The 13,029-nt window shown below is 43.3% G+C and overlaps 1 protein-coding gene across 2 annotated transcripts in view; it reads right to left on the bottom strand.

Annotated features, from left to right (window-relative positions):
* The window catches only part of LOC109402227 (lachesin), a 525,383-nt gene that overhangs the window by 177,942 nt on the left and 334,412 nt on the right, over positions 1-13,029 (bottom strand). For both annotated transcript variants that reach the window (XM_062845257.1, XM_062845259.1), the window contains exon 4: positions 391-576. In XM_062845257.1, the coding sequence (XP_062701241.1) occupies positions 391-576 (186 nt within the window). The remainder of the gene's footprint in view (positions 1-390; positions 577-13,029) is intronic.

Raw genomic sequence — 13,029 nt, 5'->3', positions numbered from 1 at the left:
TAGCAACATTTCGTGCCTTCTAATTACAAGTTTTTCCAGAATGTTTCAGACATACCAGCTAACCTGATAAAATGCCAGTAAAATGGGCAATATGTATCATTGTACATAATCCTTCATTTGGAACATTTGTGCTATCAATAAAAATTACAAGGTACAATATATTTTTAAACATCTTAATGCAATTGACGCAAAATACTGTGAAACCTCCATTATTCTCATCCGAAATGATGGCCGAACAAATTTGTCTCATGTAATCCAGTTTCATTGGAATGTAGCCATCATTATTCCCAGTTTTCCCATGTAATAAAAATGATAAACTCCCATCACCGGTCCCCACCCCATTTCGGAACCGTCGTCGTCGACAACGAAATCGTTCTCTCTCTCACTCACCTGACTCTTCATCGGATCGGTGTTCAGCTGACACATGTACCCGCCTCGGTCCTCCTCCATCACCGATTTGATGTGCAGATTCCAGGTATTGAGATCGGCGTGCGACACCGTCACCCGTGGGTTGTGGGTGATGACCTGCTCGTGGATGGCCTGTATCGCCTTGGTATTTGCTTTGACCCAACCGACCTGGCGTTGGTGGGCATGTCGGTGGCGTGTTGGCGGAGATTGCAATTCGTCGTTTGGGTTGTTCGATGAGTGGGGGGCAACAGGGATGGTACCGGATATTTCAATAACATTATGCGAATGTCAGTTGCGAAGGATTCCAAGGTGGGGGTGGGATCATTTGAATATAGTTATTATGGAGTCGTTACCGAAGGGATGAAGGGATATCCGGAAGAGGAAAGATTGGGATTGTTGGCATTTTTTGTGGAACCCGAAAGGAGAATTGAATGGCAAAATATGAAGATAGCACGAGTGGTAATGAGGTTTGTCCGTTTGTGGCCAATGAATTTTAACAAGGGAGAGTTTGCAGTCGTTCGACCCGGAGGGTTCACCGTTGTCAGTTGGATTGGGTTGTGTGGCATTTTTCCGAAGGGTGGGAGTGTTTTTAGATGTTGTTTAGGTTTCGTTGGGGGAAAGTTGAACAATCGCATGTGAACGACAGGCGGTATCCCGGAGCAGGAGCAGGGTTAGTTGTTTTGGTAGTTGAGAGCAGTCCCATAGGGTCGTCGTCGTCGTCGCCAGTGATGATGGTAATGATGGCGGGAAATGGTCCGGCAGCGTGTTGTTTTGGGAAGAGATGAAAATAAACACTTGATTAGCTTCTAATTGTGGGAAACGACACTCGGGGCTAGTGGGTTAATTAAGGTTTGCAAAGTTCGACATTGTTGCATTCGCTAGATCTCAAAGGGAAGCTTTGAATTGAATTTCGTTCAACTTCAATTCAGGGTTGCTTGTCAATTTGTATCCGAAACTGAGCTTTATAACAAACGTTTCGATCAACAAGATTTATCTAAGAGAATTATCGACGATTCCTCTCGGTATTTCTCTACGGATTTTTGCAAGATTTCAACCAGGATTCTCCCTGAATTTCCTTTTGGTACTATCGTCGCGGTTGAAACCCGAAGTTTCCTCACACCCGACAATTGAATTTGCTCAAAATCAATTCGTGGAACCTAACGTCGGATGTAGTGCGCTGGACAGCAGACCTGGCCCTCTATCCAGCGCACTGTGCCCGACGTACGTCCGACACATGGTTTAGGAGAAACATCGATTTTCGCGTGTAAAAAATTCCGATTTACAACTGCACGAACAATATTTGTTGGGCGGTAGGTTCTTCGTAATATTATAAATTTATTGATGTGGAAAGAAACTACAAAATTCCTGGAGGAAAACCTATCATTAGAATTCATTCTTAACTTTAGGTGATTAATGAAATCCTTACTGTAGTGTTTTCTACTGCTCAACTAGATCAATCAGTTGATAGTTGTATCGCTTCGTATAAATATTGAACAGCCTATCTGTGGATAATCAAGAACTCGGTTTCCTCAAAGTACATTCTAAGGTATGTTATGTTTCTCACCTTTCAATAAGTGCAGAGCAATGTACACGATAGCTTTTAGAATTTTAATTTGATTATTTGCTAGGTGTGATCAAACTGGCCGAAAATATAAATTCTATTAATGAACTTCAAATGAATGATAATCTCTATTCACGGCCTTACCGTTATTAGCCGCTTTGGCTACGAGTTCAATAATATTAATGGTATCTAAATGGAGTAATTTCAATAGTATAGCTGCAATTGATGAACATTAGGTTGCAAAATTGTAGTTCACAAAATAACAAATCAACCTCACCATTCATAAGGCACTAAATTCAAAGGATGTGCGTACTTAAGAAAAATTCAATCATCTGCAGGGAAATGACCGTGCCGCTGTAAACATTAAGCATAATACATCGATGACGCATATTACATGTTCATAACATCACTGCCAGTATCTGCTAAGGCATGAACACTTTTCACGAATTCAATTAATTATCATAGATCTTAAGTCACGAATTCAGTGGTGTTCTAAAGGTCACAAAATAGTTTTTTCAGTATTCGTACTGATCAGCAGACAAATGGCACTTCATCACCTATTGTTTATTCTGTTCTGATGGATTCTTCCCATGATTGAGATCTGACACTCTTTGTTCATGGTCTGCTGCCGGTCCCCCTCGTAGATAAACGGGTGTGGCATGAGATGACCTTCAGTTCTGGATACATTGGATCATGCGGAGTGCATCGAGTGCTGATGTGGCGCTACCAACACTCCCCCGGGAATGCCATCTTCCTGAGCCGCATTACTTTGAACGCCTACATCAAGCACGGCGAGCTTCACTGCAGGTCTCTCGTAGATACCACTAGCTGTCTGTATGCTGGCGCTCCTGACTTGATTATCTGCTCCTTTTTTGACTCCTACCACGCGACCCTTCGGCCACGTGTTCCGAGGAAGATTTGGGTCTACGATGATTACCAAGTCATTAATCTGAATCGGCCTAACATTGGTGAACCATTTCGTCCTTCGAGTGATTTGTGGAAGATAACCACTGCTTTCAAAACTGGTTAGCTAAGATCTGTGAATGTCTCCAACAATTCTTCAAAACAAACGAGTTGTCGTTAAATGGCACCCAGGAACGCAGCCCATTGCTTGATCCCAACAAAAAGTGATTGGGTGTTAACACTGGAGATTGATCGTCGTCCAACGGTAAACTGGTCAATGGACGAGAATTTACTACGTTCTCAACTTCCGTCAACATGCTCTCTAAAACTTCATGAGACACCGTCCTGTTAGGCTTCATTTTCGCAAGTCTCTATTTGACGCACGAGGCGCTCCCATGCGCCTCCCATATGGGGTGAAGCTGGTGGGATAAAGTTTCAGGTTGTGTGAGAAGTGGTGAACTCTTTTGCAAGCCGTTCTTTTTCTACGTTCTTCATAGCGCTTCCCAGTTCTTGGACCTTGGTCACTATAAATGACTGCTGGCACCCCTCGTCTAGCCATGACGTTCCTAAGAGCCATTATACATGAGTCCGTATTCATTGTGTGTACTTTTTGGAGATGGATGGCCCACGTAGTCAGACATGTGGCCAGCAATACCCACCGCTTTTCGAGGTGGCGACCAAGGATAACTACATAGGGACCAAAGTAGTCTACCCCCACACTCTTAAAAAAAATCATGTAAATTTAAGTACACTTGGTTGCACATAAAAGAAGCGGCCCGTTTGACACAAAAATTACGTCTTCTATCACAAGTAAAGTCGAGCTAGCAATCGCTAGAGCCGAAGCGAGAGATGAAACATATGTAAGTAAAACAATGAACTGGATTTGAACTCCGGTTCGCTGATTGAGAGGCACGTATACCTCTCGGCTGTATCACCGAGTTGTGAGAGAAACGATAAATGTAAAACTGTTTCTATCTATCTGGTCAGATAGGTTTGATGACATCTTATGCAACTAACTCGAACCTACATGATGGATGTAAAATTGAGTCAAATTTGCCATTCAGTCATGAAATTTTTACGTACGTTGATGGTTTACGTCACGTGTAAATTCAAATTTTTTAAAGAGTGCATATGGGTAATTCTCGCTGAGACCGGCCCACTATTTACACCTTGTCTTCAAAAATGTTTAAGGTGCCGATTTTCTGAAAGCCCTTGCCTAAAAAGTAAGAAAAATGCATTTGGTTACTCACATTGATGGACCCCCCGTTAATTAGAGCCTCAACAATTTTTGCAGACCCCTCGATTTTGGTCAAATGGTGGCTCACTTAAACCGTTATAACTCGAAAGTTTCTCCAACAACCACCTCAAAACGAATTGTTGTTGAAAAGAGGAAAGATAGAGCTACTATTTACAATAATAAAAAGTTGGGTCGGCCATATTGATTTTGACCGCCATCTTGGATTTTTATACCAAAACATTTTTTTCACCATGAGGGCAACCACCGATTTTCAAAATTTTTGCATCAATTGAAAGCTGAGACATTTATACATAACATATCAAAAAATTAGAGATGTCTTTTTCTTCTTTCAAAAGTTATCCGCAGTTTTGTAAATTAAGCCACGTTTTCTCCATACATTTCCATGCGCACCGGCAACGACATGCAACAGCATCCGAGTTTACGCCTGCATGTATACACAAAGGCGCGTGCCGTAAAATTTGGCATAATCGGAGGTTCGTTTCCGTTTTTGACTGTTTCTCAATGATGCGGACATTGTTGTTATAACTTTTTTAGTGTTTTGAAAAGCTTAAACCTTCAGCTTTCCATTAGTGGGTTCAGAATTTGAATTTTGTTCGTAAACACTGCGAAATAACTCTGCATTTATGTAAACGGCCGGCACCGGGCCCAGTGCGCAAAAGTGGCATGATTTACAAAACGGCAGATAACTTTTGAAAGAAGAAAAAGACATCTCTAATTTTTTGATATGTTATGTATAAATGTCCCAGCTTTCCATTGATGCAAAAATTTTGAAAATCGGTGGTTGCCCTCATGGTGAAAAAAAGGTTTTGGTATAAAAATCCAAGATGGCGGCCAAAATCAATATGGCCGACCCAACTTTTTATTATTGTAAATAGTAGCTCTATCTTTCCTCTTTTCAACAATAATTCGTTTTGAGGTGGTTATTGGAGAAACTTTCGGGTTATAACGGTTTAAGTGAGCCACCATTTGACCAAAATCGAGGGGTCTGCAAAAATTGTTGTGGCTCTAACTAACGGGGGGTCCATCAATTTGAGTAACCAAATGCATTTTTCTTACTTTTTAGGCGAGGGCTTCCAGAAAATCGGCACCTTAAACATTTTTGAAGACAAGGTGTAAATAGTGGGCCGGTCTCAGCGAGAATTACCCATATCCACTTATCCGCGAGCGGTAATGGCGGCGGCGAGCACAAATAACCGATTCGAATTTTGACGTTTCTTGGGAATCGCAATCGGTTGGCGCCACCGAACGGTGGGTGAAGGGGTGAGTAGGAGAATGCAACTGTTTGACTTTCCCCCAAGAAACGTCAAAATCCGAACCGGTTGGATATGCCCGCCGCCGCCATTACCGCTCGTGGATAAGTGGATATGTGAAGGGACGAGAGTAGGCAGCTAGACGCGGTAGCGGTAAGTCGGCCATTGCAGGTGGTAGTGGCTGTGCACAATCGTTTTTACACTGTTGACAAGCTCGGCGAATCTTGTTATACATCGACTTCAATTGGGAAATACTATATCTCTGTAGAAGTTTGTTTATTACTGTAGTGTGGTGTTGGTGGTGATATCGCCGATGATAATACGATACAATTACATTGGTGACTCCGTGGGAGGATTATAGGGTTAGCGGCATCCTTATCTATAAATCGACATGCCCCCGTTCTACCCCGCACACGTAATACTTCGTTTTGATCGAGAAACGGACAAGGATAATGAATCGGGCTGCTCCTTGGTATGATGACCGAATTTGTCAGCGGCCCCTTAGGGGCTGTCCATAAACCACGTGGTCATTGGGGGGGGGGGGGGGGGTTCGGCCAATGACCATTTTGTATGGACAAATAAAAAAAATTGTATGGACTAATGACCACGCGGGGGGGGGGGGGGGCTTTGAAAAGTCCCAAAAAAATGACCACGTGGTTTATGGACAGCCCCTTACTCCTTTGGTTATTAGGCATTCTGACATTAGTGACAAAGCGGAACACGTATGCCAGCCGGCGTACCAGATCAGTTCACTTGGAAAATCTGAGGGGATCGATGATAGGCTCTGGTATCTTGAAATACACGAGCAAATGGGGACGTAACTCTTCTGATGTCGTTTCAGCAATATGTCTTTTGGCTGGTCATTCCGCTTCGGGTTTCGTCAGAAAATCTGGGCCATTGAACCAACGACTAGTTCTGCACATGTTAGGAGCACGTTTCGACTTGGTGCCCTCATCCGCAACATTTAGCTTTGTCTGAATCCATTGCCACTCATGAATTCCAAACTCCAAAGTGTCGAGTATTTCACTTACTCTAAATGCGACGAATTGGCTATAACGACGATGGTCTGATTGAAGCCAACTAATTACATCCGTTGAATCAGTCCAGAAGTATCGTTTGTTGACTTTGATGGAAAGCGATTGTGTTATGCTATTCGCAAATCTTAATCCGATGACGCAGGCTTGCAGTCCAGATCGTGGAATGGACAAAAACTTTATTAGGGCAACACAAGTTTTTTAATCCAACTAACGCCGTTTCTGTGAGTTGTCCCTCTTGGAACCGAAGATACGCCACGGCCGCAAACCCTTGCTCACTTGCATCAACAAAAACATGCAATTGTACATCGTTATAATTTCCAATTGATGTATTTTTCCTGTAGCACCGTGGTATTTCAACTGCTGCAACGCTGGGGAGCACATTAAGCCACTCGATCCACATTTCGAACTGCTTATCTTGAATGAAGTCGTCCCATCCAACGGAAGATCGCCAAATGTCTTGCAAAACGTACCTGAAGGTAGAACACAGAAAATGTCCGATAAGGCCCAAAGGATCAAAGATCATCATCAGCGTACGCAGTGCTTCTTGTTTCGTAGGTCTTCGCTGTCCGGACATCAGATCCGGGTCGTAACGTGATGAAATCTTAAAAATGAAACAGTCGCTAGATGTGTTCCACCACATGCCGAGTACCTTTTCTGCTACAAGACCCTCTGCCATGTTGAGATCTTTCTGCGTTGTTTATGATTCTCCAAATGCTTCCAAGACCTCCGAAAAGTTCGATATCCAGTTTCGCATTTCAAACCCTGCTACAGCATGAATGTTTCTTACATTTTTCGCGATGTCTATCGCTTCTTCTACGCTTTCAACACTCTTTAGCATATCGTCGACGTAATGCTGATCTACGATAGCCTCGACCGCCGCAGGATGCTCTTCGACAAAATTTTGTGCGTTCAGGTTTTTTACGAATTGTGCAATACTTGGAGCACACGATACTCCGAAAGGCAAAACCGACATAGCGTAGATGCTTGGCGTTTCATTGTCTTCGTCATCTTTCCAAAACAAGCAAAGCCGAATATCTTGTTTGAGTAGAACTTGCATTTACTTCTCCCGTATGTCTCCGCAAACTCCCACCCGGAATTGGCGAAATTGGATGAGCACAGTTAAAAGGGAGGTCAGGAGATCGGGTCCCTTTAAGGCCGCTGCAAGACACTGCATTTTTATATATACTGTACAGTATGCGGCAGGAAAAAATGCGAAAGTGTTTTTCAACTTCAAACCTCATTTTCGTCTATTTGACATTAACCAATCTATGTTTCAACGTTCCATGATCTATAGTAGGCTAGTTTTCTGAAAAATTAATTTAAAAATTTCCCATTTTGGTCACTAACCTTTACAGGGCGGCGCCTGAAGATGAAGACAATCAGAATTTTCAAACCGCAGAAAATCACACAGGTCGCTAAATATCACATCTGATAAAACAAAATTTTTGATTTTCTCTACAATATCTTCAAATATATGTACTTATTTCATCTGGTATGTGAAACTACATGGGTCTGGATCAGTGTGGTCTGGTTGTTCATCGAATTTGGCATAATTTTGTTACTGTTATAGTCATTTTGTTTAATGACCATTGGGCGCGCAGTTTATTGATATCCGCTTATTAGGCCTACATTATCACATGTTAAACATCAAATATGTTCATTTTTATTTTTCAGTGCTAGAATATAGACATTGACTGATACACTGTCATGAAAAAATAGTCATATATATCCCATATTTAGCGTGTAATAGTGCCTTGAACTTTTCACATTTTTTCCTGCCGCACCCTGTATCTAATCAGTATTATGTGAGCTTTCAATTAATACATTCACTTTGCAAAATTGAATTACAGATGGGAAATACATTCAATTTTATTGTGTATCCGAACTTATTGAACACCGTGTAGAACAGCTGGTGCAATTTGTTATTAACCGCCTGACGGTATCCATGGCTATTCCGCCCATGGTAATGTTGAACGATCAGCTGCGTAATCCTATGATTATCCAGTAGAATCACCGGAAATCGTAGATTGAGCGGAAGAAAATCCATTTATTTTTTCGGTTCGTCCCTCCATCAATCAACGTGTTCAGTTTGTACAGCGGACTGGTCCAAGTAGCACTTGTAACTTACGGAATATTTTAGAAAAATAATAAATATTGCATAGCCGTTTCACTGTAGACTAATGGTAACAAACTTATATTTGCAGTACACATTCTGGTTGCTCAGACATCACAATGCAACCTTATTTTAGCAGAAGCTACATTAATGTTACATACTGGTTCTCGTGAAATATGCTCCTGAACTGTCAAATTCAGAAAGTTACATTATTGACATTATCTTGTTACATCGAAACCAAAAACCAAAACAAATGACCAGACCAGTTACTGCGAAGTCAAGGTTTAGTTGCCATGTATCATGTTACCGAGAGTCGTTTCCAAATGACGGCAGTGTAACTTTTTGTTGTTTCATTGTGAACGCATATGAGACGCATGAAAACATACGATCACTTGGTCACATATGTGCAACCTAACTGTTACTAGTAGTTTAAGATCAACACTGCATGTCAAAAGTATTTGGTAATTAGGTATGTTTGTATGCTAAAACTTAACAAACACGATGTTTAGAACTTATTATGTTAAAGTAGCTCACGGAAAATCCGAATTACCTATATGTTGGGTGAATTTTACCAAAAAAATAGTACATCGAATAAACTAGTTTCCCAAAAAAATAACAAATAGAGATGCATCGACCCAAGGATGGATCTTGGGCCAAATAAGTAAGTTTCGGGAAAATATAGTTTTACTCAAATTTGAGTTGTTTGCTTAAGAGGAGCGGGGGTCTTGGGTTGAATTTACCTGCTCTTGAGTATATTTTTTGATGGAGGAAAGGCAATTTATCTAGTGCGATTTACTTAAACTTATCTTATTAAGTCGAAATACGGGTTGACGTAAAAAAAAACTCAAGTATAACGGCTCCGTTAATTAAAACAATCTTGCTTTCAAACTTATACTTGGGAATTCTGTATGAAGTAATGTTTGAGGTGGATATTGATATCTTCAGACATCCAACCGGCAATGTATGTTTTGCCCAATCATCACAATGGCGATTAGTTGTACCAGTTACAAAAAACTGACCTAATATATCTTTCAATTATGATTATGGAGTCGTAAGCAAATAGAATAGAACAGAAAACTTATCAGAATTCACAAATAAATTGTTGTAAGGCCTTTATCCCGTTAAAAAATCCTACAACGAATCAGTAAGATGTGCAAATGTATATGCTAAAATTCTCGAATTTTGCAAGCGCACGTGTTTTCCGCTAGTAAAATGAACAATTTCACCAGAAAAATACAATTCCCAGTCAATTTTAGGACGGTGCACCGACGAAACACATTTCCATTTTACTTGAGAGATACTTTTTTCCAATCGCCATTGCCATGTTTGATCCACTGTTTATCATTTTCCATAATTGTTATGACGAAACAAGCAATGTAACTTTGAGTTTATTTTTCTACTGCTGTGTAAACAAACTATATTACACATTGGTTACCATCTAATCTCTTATGCGACGAACGACATGTTGCACAAAGGCTCCACCTCCTGCGCTTTTTCGGTGACATAGCAGTAGAAATCGACGTTGCAGTCATTCAAAATCGATTTTTCAATTTGTCGCGTAGAAATTACCGTGATTTAGTTGTAACAAAGTGTGCTGCTTGGGGGGCCTCTCGAGCTTCATCCATTTGGCCATCCATCGGTCAGTTTTTGTTGTTCAACAGCACTTTCAACTCGTCTATAAAGTTCTCCGGTTGCGCCACTTAAGTAGGCATCACTCCGTTCTCACGTACTCCTCTTGTCTCAACCACGGCATAAATATCACAAGGCAGGCTAGTAACCTATGTAAACATCAATTTTGGATGTGAACATGTGACGTCGTTCTTATCGTTTTTCACGTAGATCAAATTGGTGTGGAGTACTAGATCGCCTATGAACGATTTGAATTACGTCATCAAAAAACTGTCAGATTTCGGGAATATATCACCTTCTGTACACCGTGGTCTCAACGGTATGCAAAGCAACGGTCCTGAGGATTCTATCCGCACCTTCAGCTGGCCACTCGTTGCTTGTAGCATTTCAGCCGGCAGCCTATCCTTCTTTCGCTTGCAGTTCGACACAAATCGATACTAACAAAGCCAGAATTGTCCAGGTCCACATTGAAAAGCGGCTCATGCCCACAAGAATCGCTAGAACCTTCACATCATACAGCAGTAGGTGCACCCGTAACTCCTCCGTCGTGTTCGCCTGTGGTATAATCTTCTTCGCTCTCGAACAGAAACTGCTGTCCTCACACCCAAGCGCTGCTTGGGTTTACATCCGCATCCTTGTCCCACTTTGTCAGCTCAGCTGATAGATCAGCTACGTTCAACTTCGTGGGCACCCATCGTCAAACTGCTAGTCTCGTCAGATTTAGGATCTCTCCAATGCGGAAACCGCGGTGAATTGCTTATACCGAGGCTGATCTGATCGAATTCAGGAAAGCACTACCTCGTACAACGGCCCGAAAATATGCTACTCATTCGTACGCCGTCTGCAAATATATGCGTCCGACCAGGCGTCCCCGAAGTAATTCCGTGGCAGTTTGAATGCTCGAACCTCGGCCAGAATGTTCGTCCACTGTTCCCAATTGCTGAACGCCGCATCGTCGACGACATCATCCCACTGACATCCTGTTTGCCAAAGATCTTAGATCAGCATGTTTCCTAGTATTGTTACTAGCGCCAGGAACCAGGAGAGTATTCGTTTGGTCAGGCGTACTCCTCCTCGAAGGACTGTCGAATACTTTGGTTTCAACACGGTGGCGAAGCGAAAAGTATCTTCGACCGTATCTCATACGATTCCCATCACCCGTTCGAACTCCGTGCTCTTGTCTAGGCTGGAATGAACCGCTGTTTCCCTGCTTTGCTCCCCGAGTTCATCCAGAACCGCGTCCAAGCATTTAAGCGTCGAGCCGAAAGTCGCTACGTCCATAACGTACACCAGCGGAGCTTCGTCGTTATTACATTTCCTGGATGTCACCACCGAAGGCGACCGGACGTTCTCGGTAATGACAGATCACTCGTGGCAGCGGAGCCAACATATCCGGGCCTTTGAGCAGCACCGACGCAGCAGCCAGCGTCCCAAACCAAGCGAACATTGCCCGGCTTCCGTTACACTTATTCAAATAAAATGATAAAGAATGGCATCTTAATGGATCACTAAAATAACTAAAACTGGATGTCTAGCCCGATGACAATCGTTGGTACACCAGGCCAAATCCTGTCTGGACAGCTGCAACTGCGATACCGTTCGCAAATTGCACTGCGGATAGTACGCATCATCCGCTAGCGTTGCCGACGAACTTTCGTTCAAAAACGCGACGATATCGTACTGTCGCTTGCCGACGTAGAGCGTTACCGACATCATTCGGAACATCACCGTACAGTCCGACTTCGCCTTCTGCAGCTGCACTAATTCTTCCACCTGGTGCTGCAGAGGATGATGAACCCCATGGAAATTCCACGTCATCGACGAGCACCGACCTTCACTGTTTTTGTTCAGGCAGATTCCACCAAGTTTCTGCCTCTCCAATTCGCGTAGCCGCTCCGCGATGTTCATTCGCCTAAACTCATCGCAGTTACGGATGAGATTATCCGTTTGCTTGCATATCCGAAATGGCCAGCTGGTCACCTCGCAACCATAGCTTCCGCTTTGTTTCCGCTCCATTTGCGCATGTGCACAAACTCCTGTTTTCTCGCATTCTCTTTCCCTGGTCATGCTCGCTCGTTCACCCCTCGATTTCTCTTTCCAAGGCCGCACTCGCTCATTCGCCGACAGCGTTGAGAATTCCGTCACCTCGGAAACGTCGGAAACGATGTCAGTTGTGAACATCTTCAACGGGCTGTCCACTCTGTCGCGCTTATACCGGGCCCAATCCAGCTTGTAGCTCGGCGGCAGTTTGTCGACCAGCTCCTGCGCCATCAACGGGTTGTTGAGGTGGTCGCTGAGCTGTGCAGTCTCGAGATGATCGCACAATTACTTCACGGTGATGCCGAAATTTAAGATCGGCTTCCGGCGCTGGAACGTTCCTCACCTTCGAGTGTAGCGTCTCCAGCAGCTTCTCGGGCTTTTCGAACAAATTCCGAAGGTGACGAATCGCGTCCGGAACAGAATCCGGTAGATTGAGCTGACTTCTTACTGCTTCGAGTGCGTCACCTTGCAAGCAGTCCTGCAACCACTTCAGATTCTCTAGATTCGGGAATCCGCAAGCCGCCGTCGTGTATTCGAATCTGCTAATGAACTGCAGCCAGACCTAGGGCTGACCCCGAAATTTTGAAAGGTGTTGCGACATCGCTTTTCCAGCAGCTAGTTGCTCCCTGGAGATTCAACCAAAGCTTGGCCCTGGCGCTTCAGCACCTCTGCTTCTCCGAAGACTGCTATGCCGCTCGATCGCCTAGCTGCTTTCCGTAAACTCGGTGAACGCTTGGCCCCGGCCCGTCAACAACTCTGCCCTTCCGCACACTGCCACACCGGCTGCTCTCCGCACGGACGTCTTTGAACGACTCGTCGATGCTGCTGTC

This window comes from Aedes albopictus, chromosome 1 (genome assembly GCF_035046485.1).
Source record: "Aedes albopictus strain Foshan chromosome 1, AalbF5, whole genome shotgun sequence".
In the NCBI taxonomy this organism is placed as follows: Eukaryota; Metazoa; Arthropoda; class Insecta; order Diptera; family Culicidae; genus Aedes; species Aedes albopictus.
The sequence above is the reverse complement of the archived record's forward strand: the minus strand, read 5'-3'. Positions and strand labels throughout refer to the sequence as shown.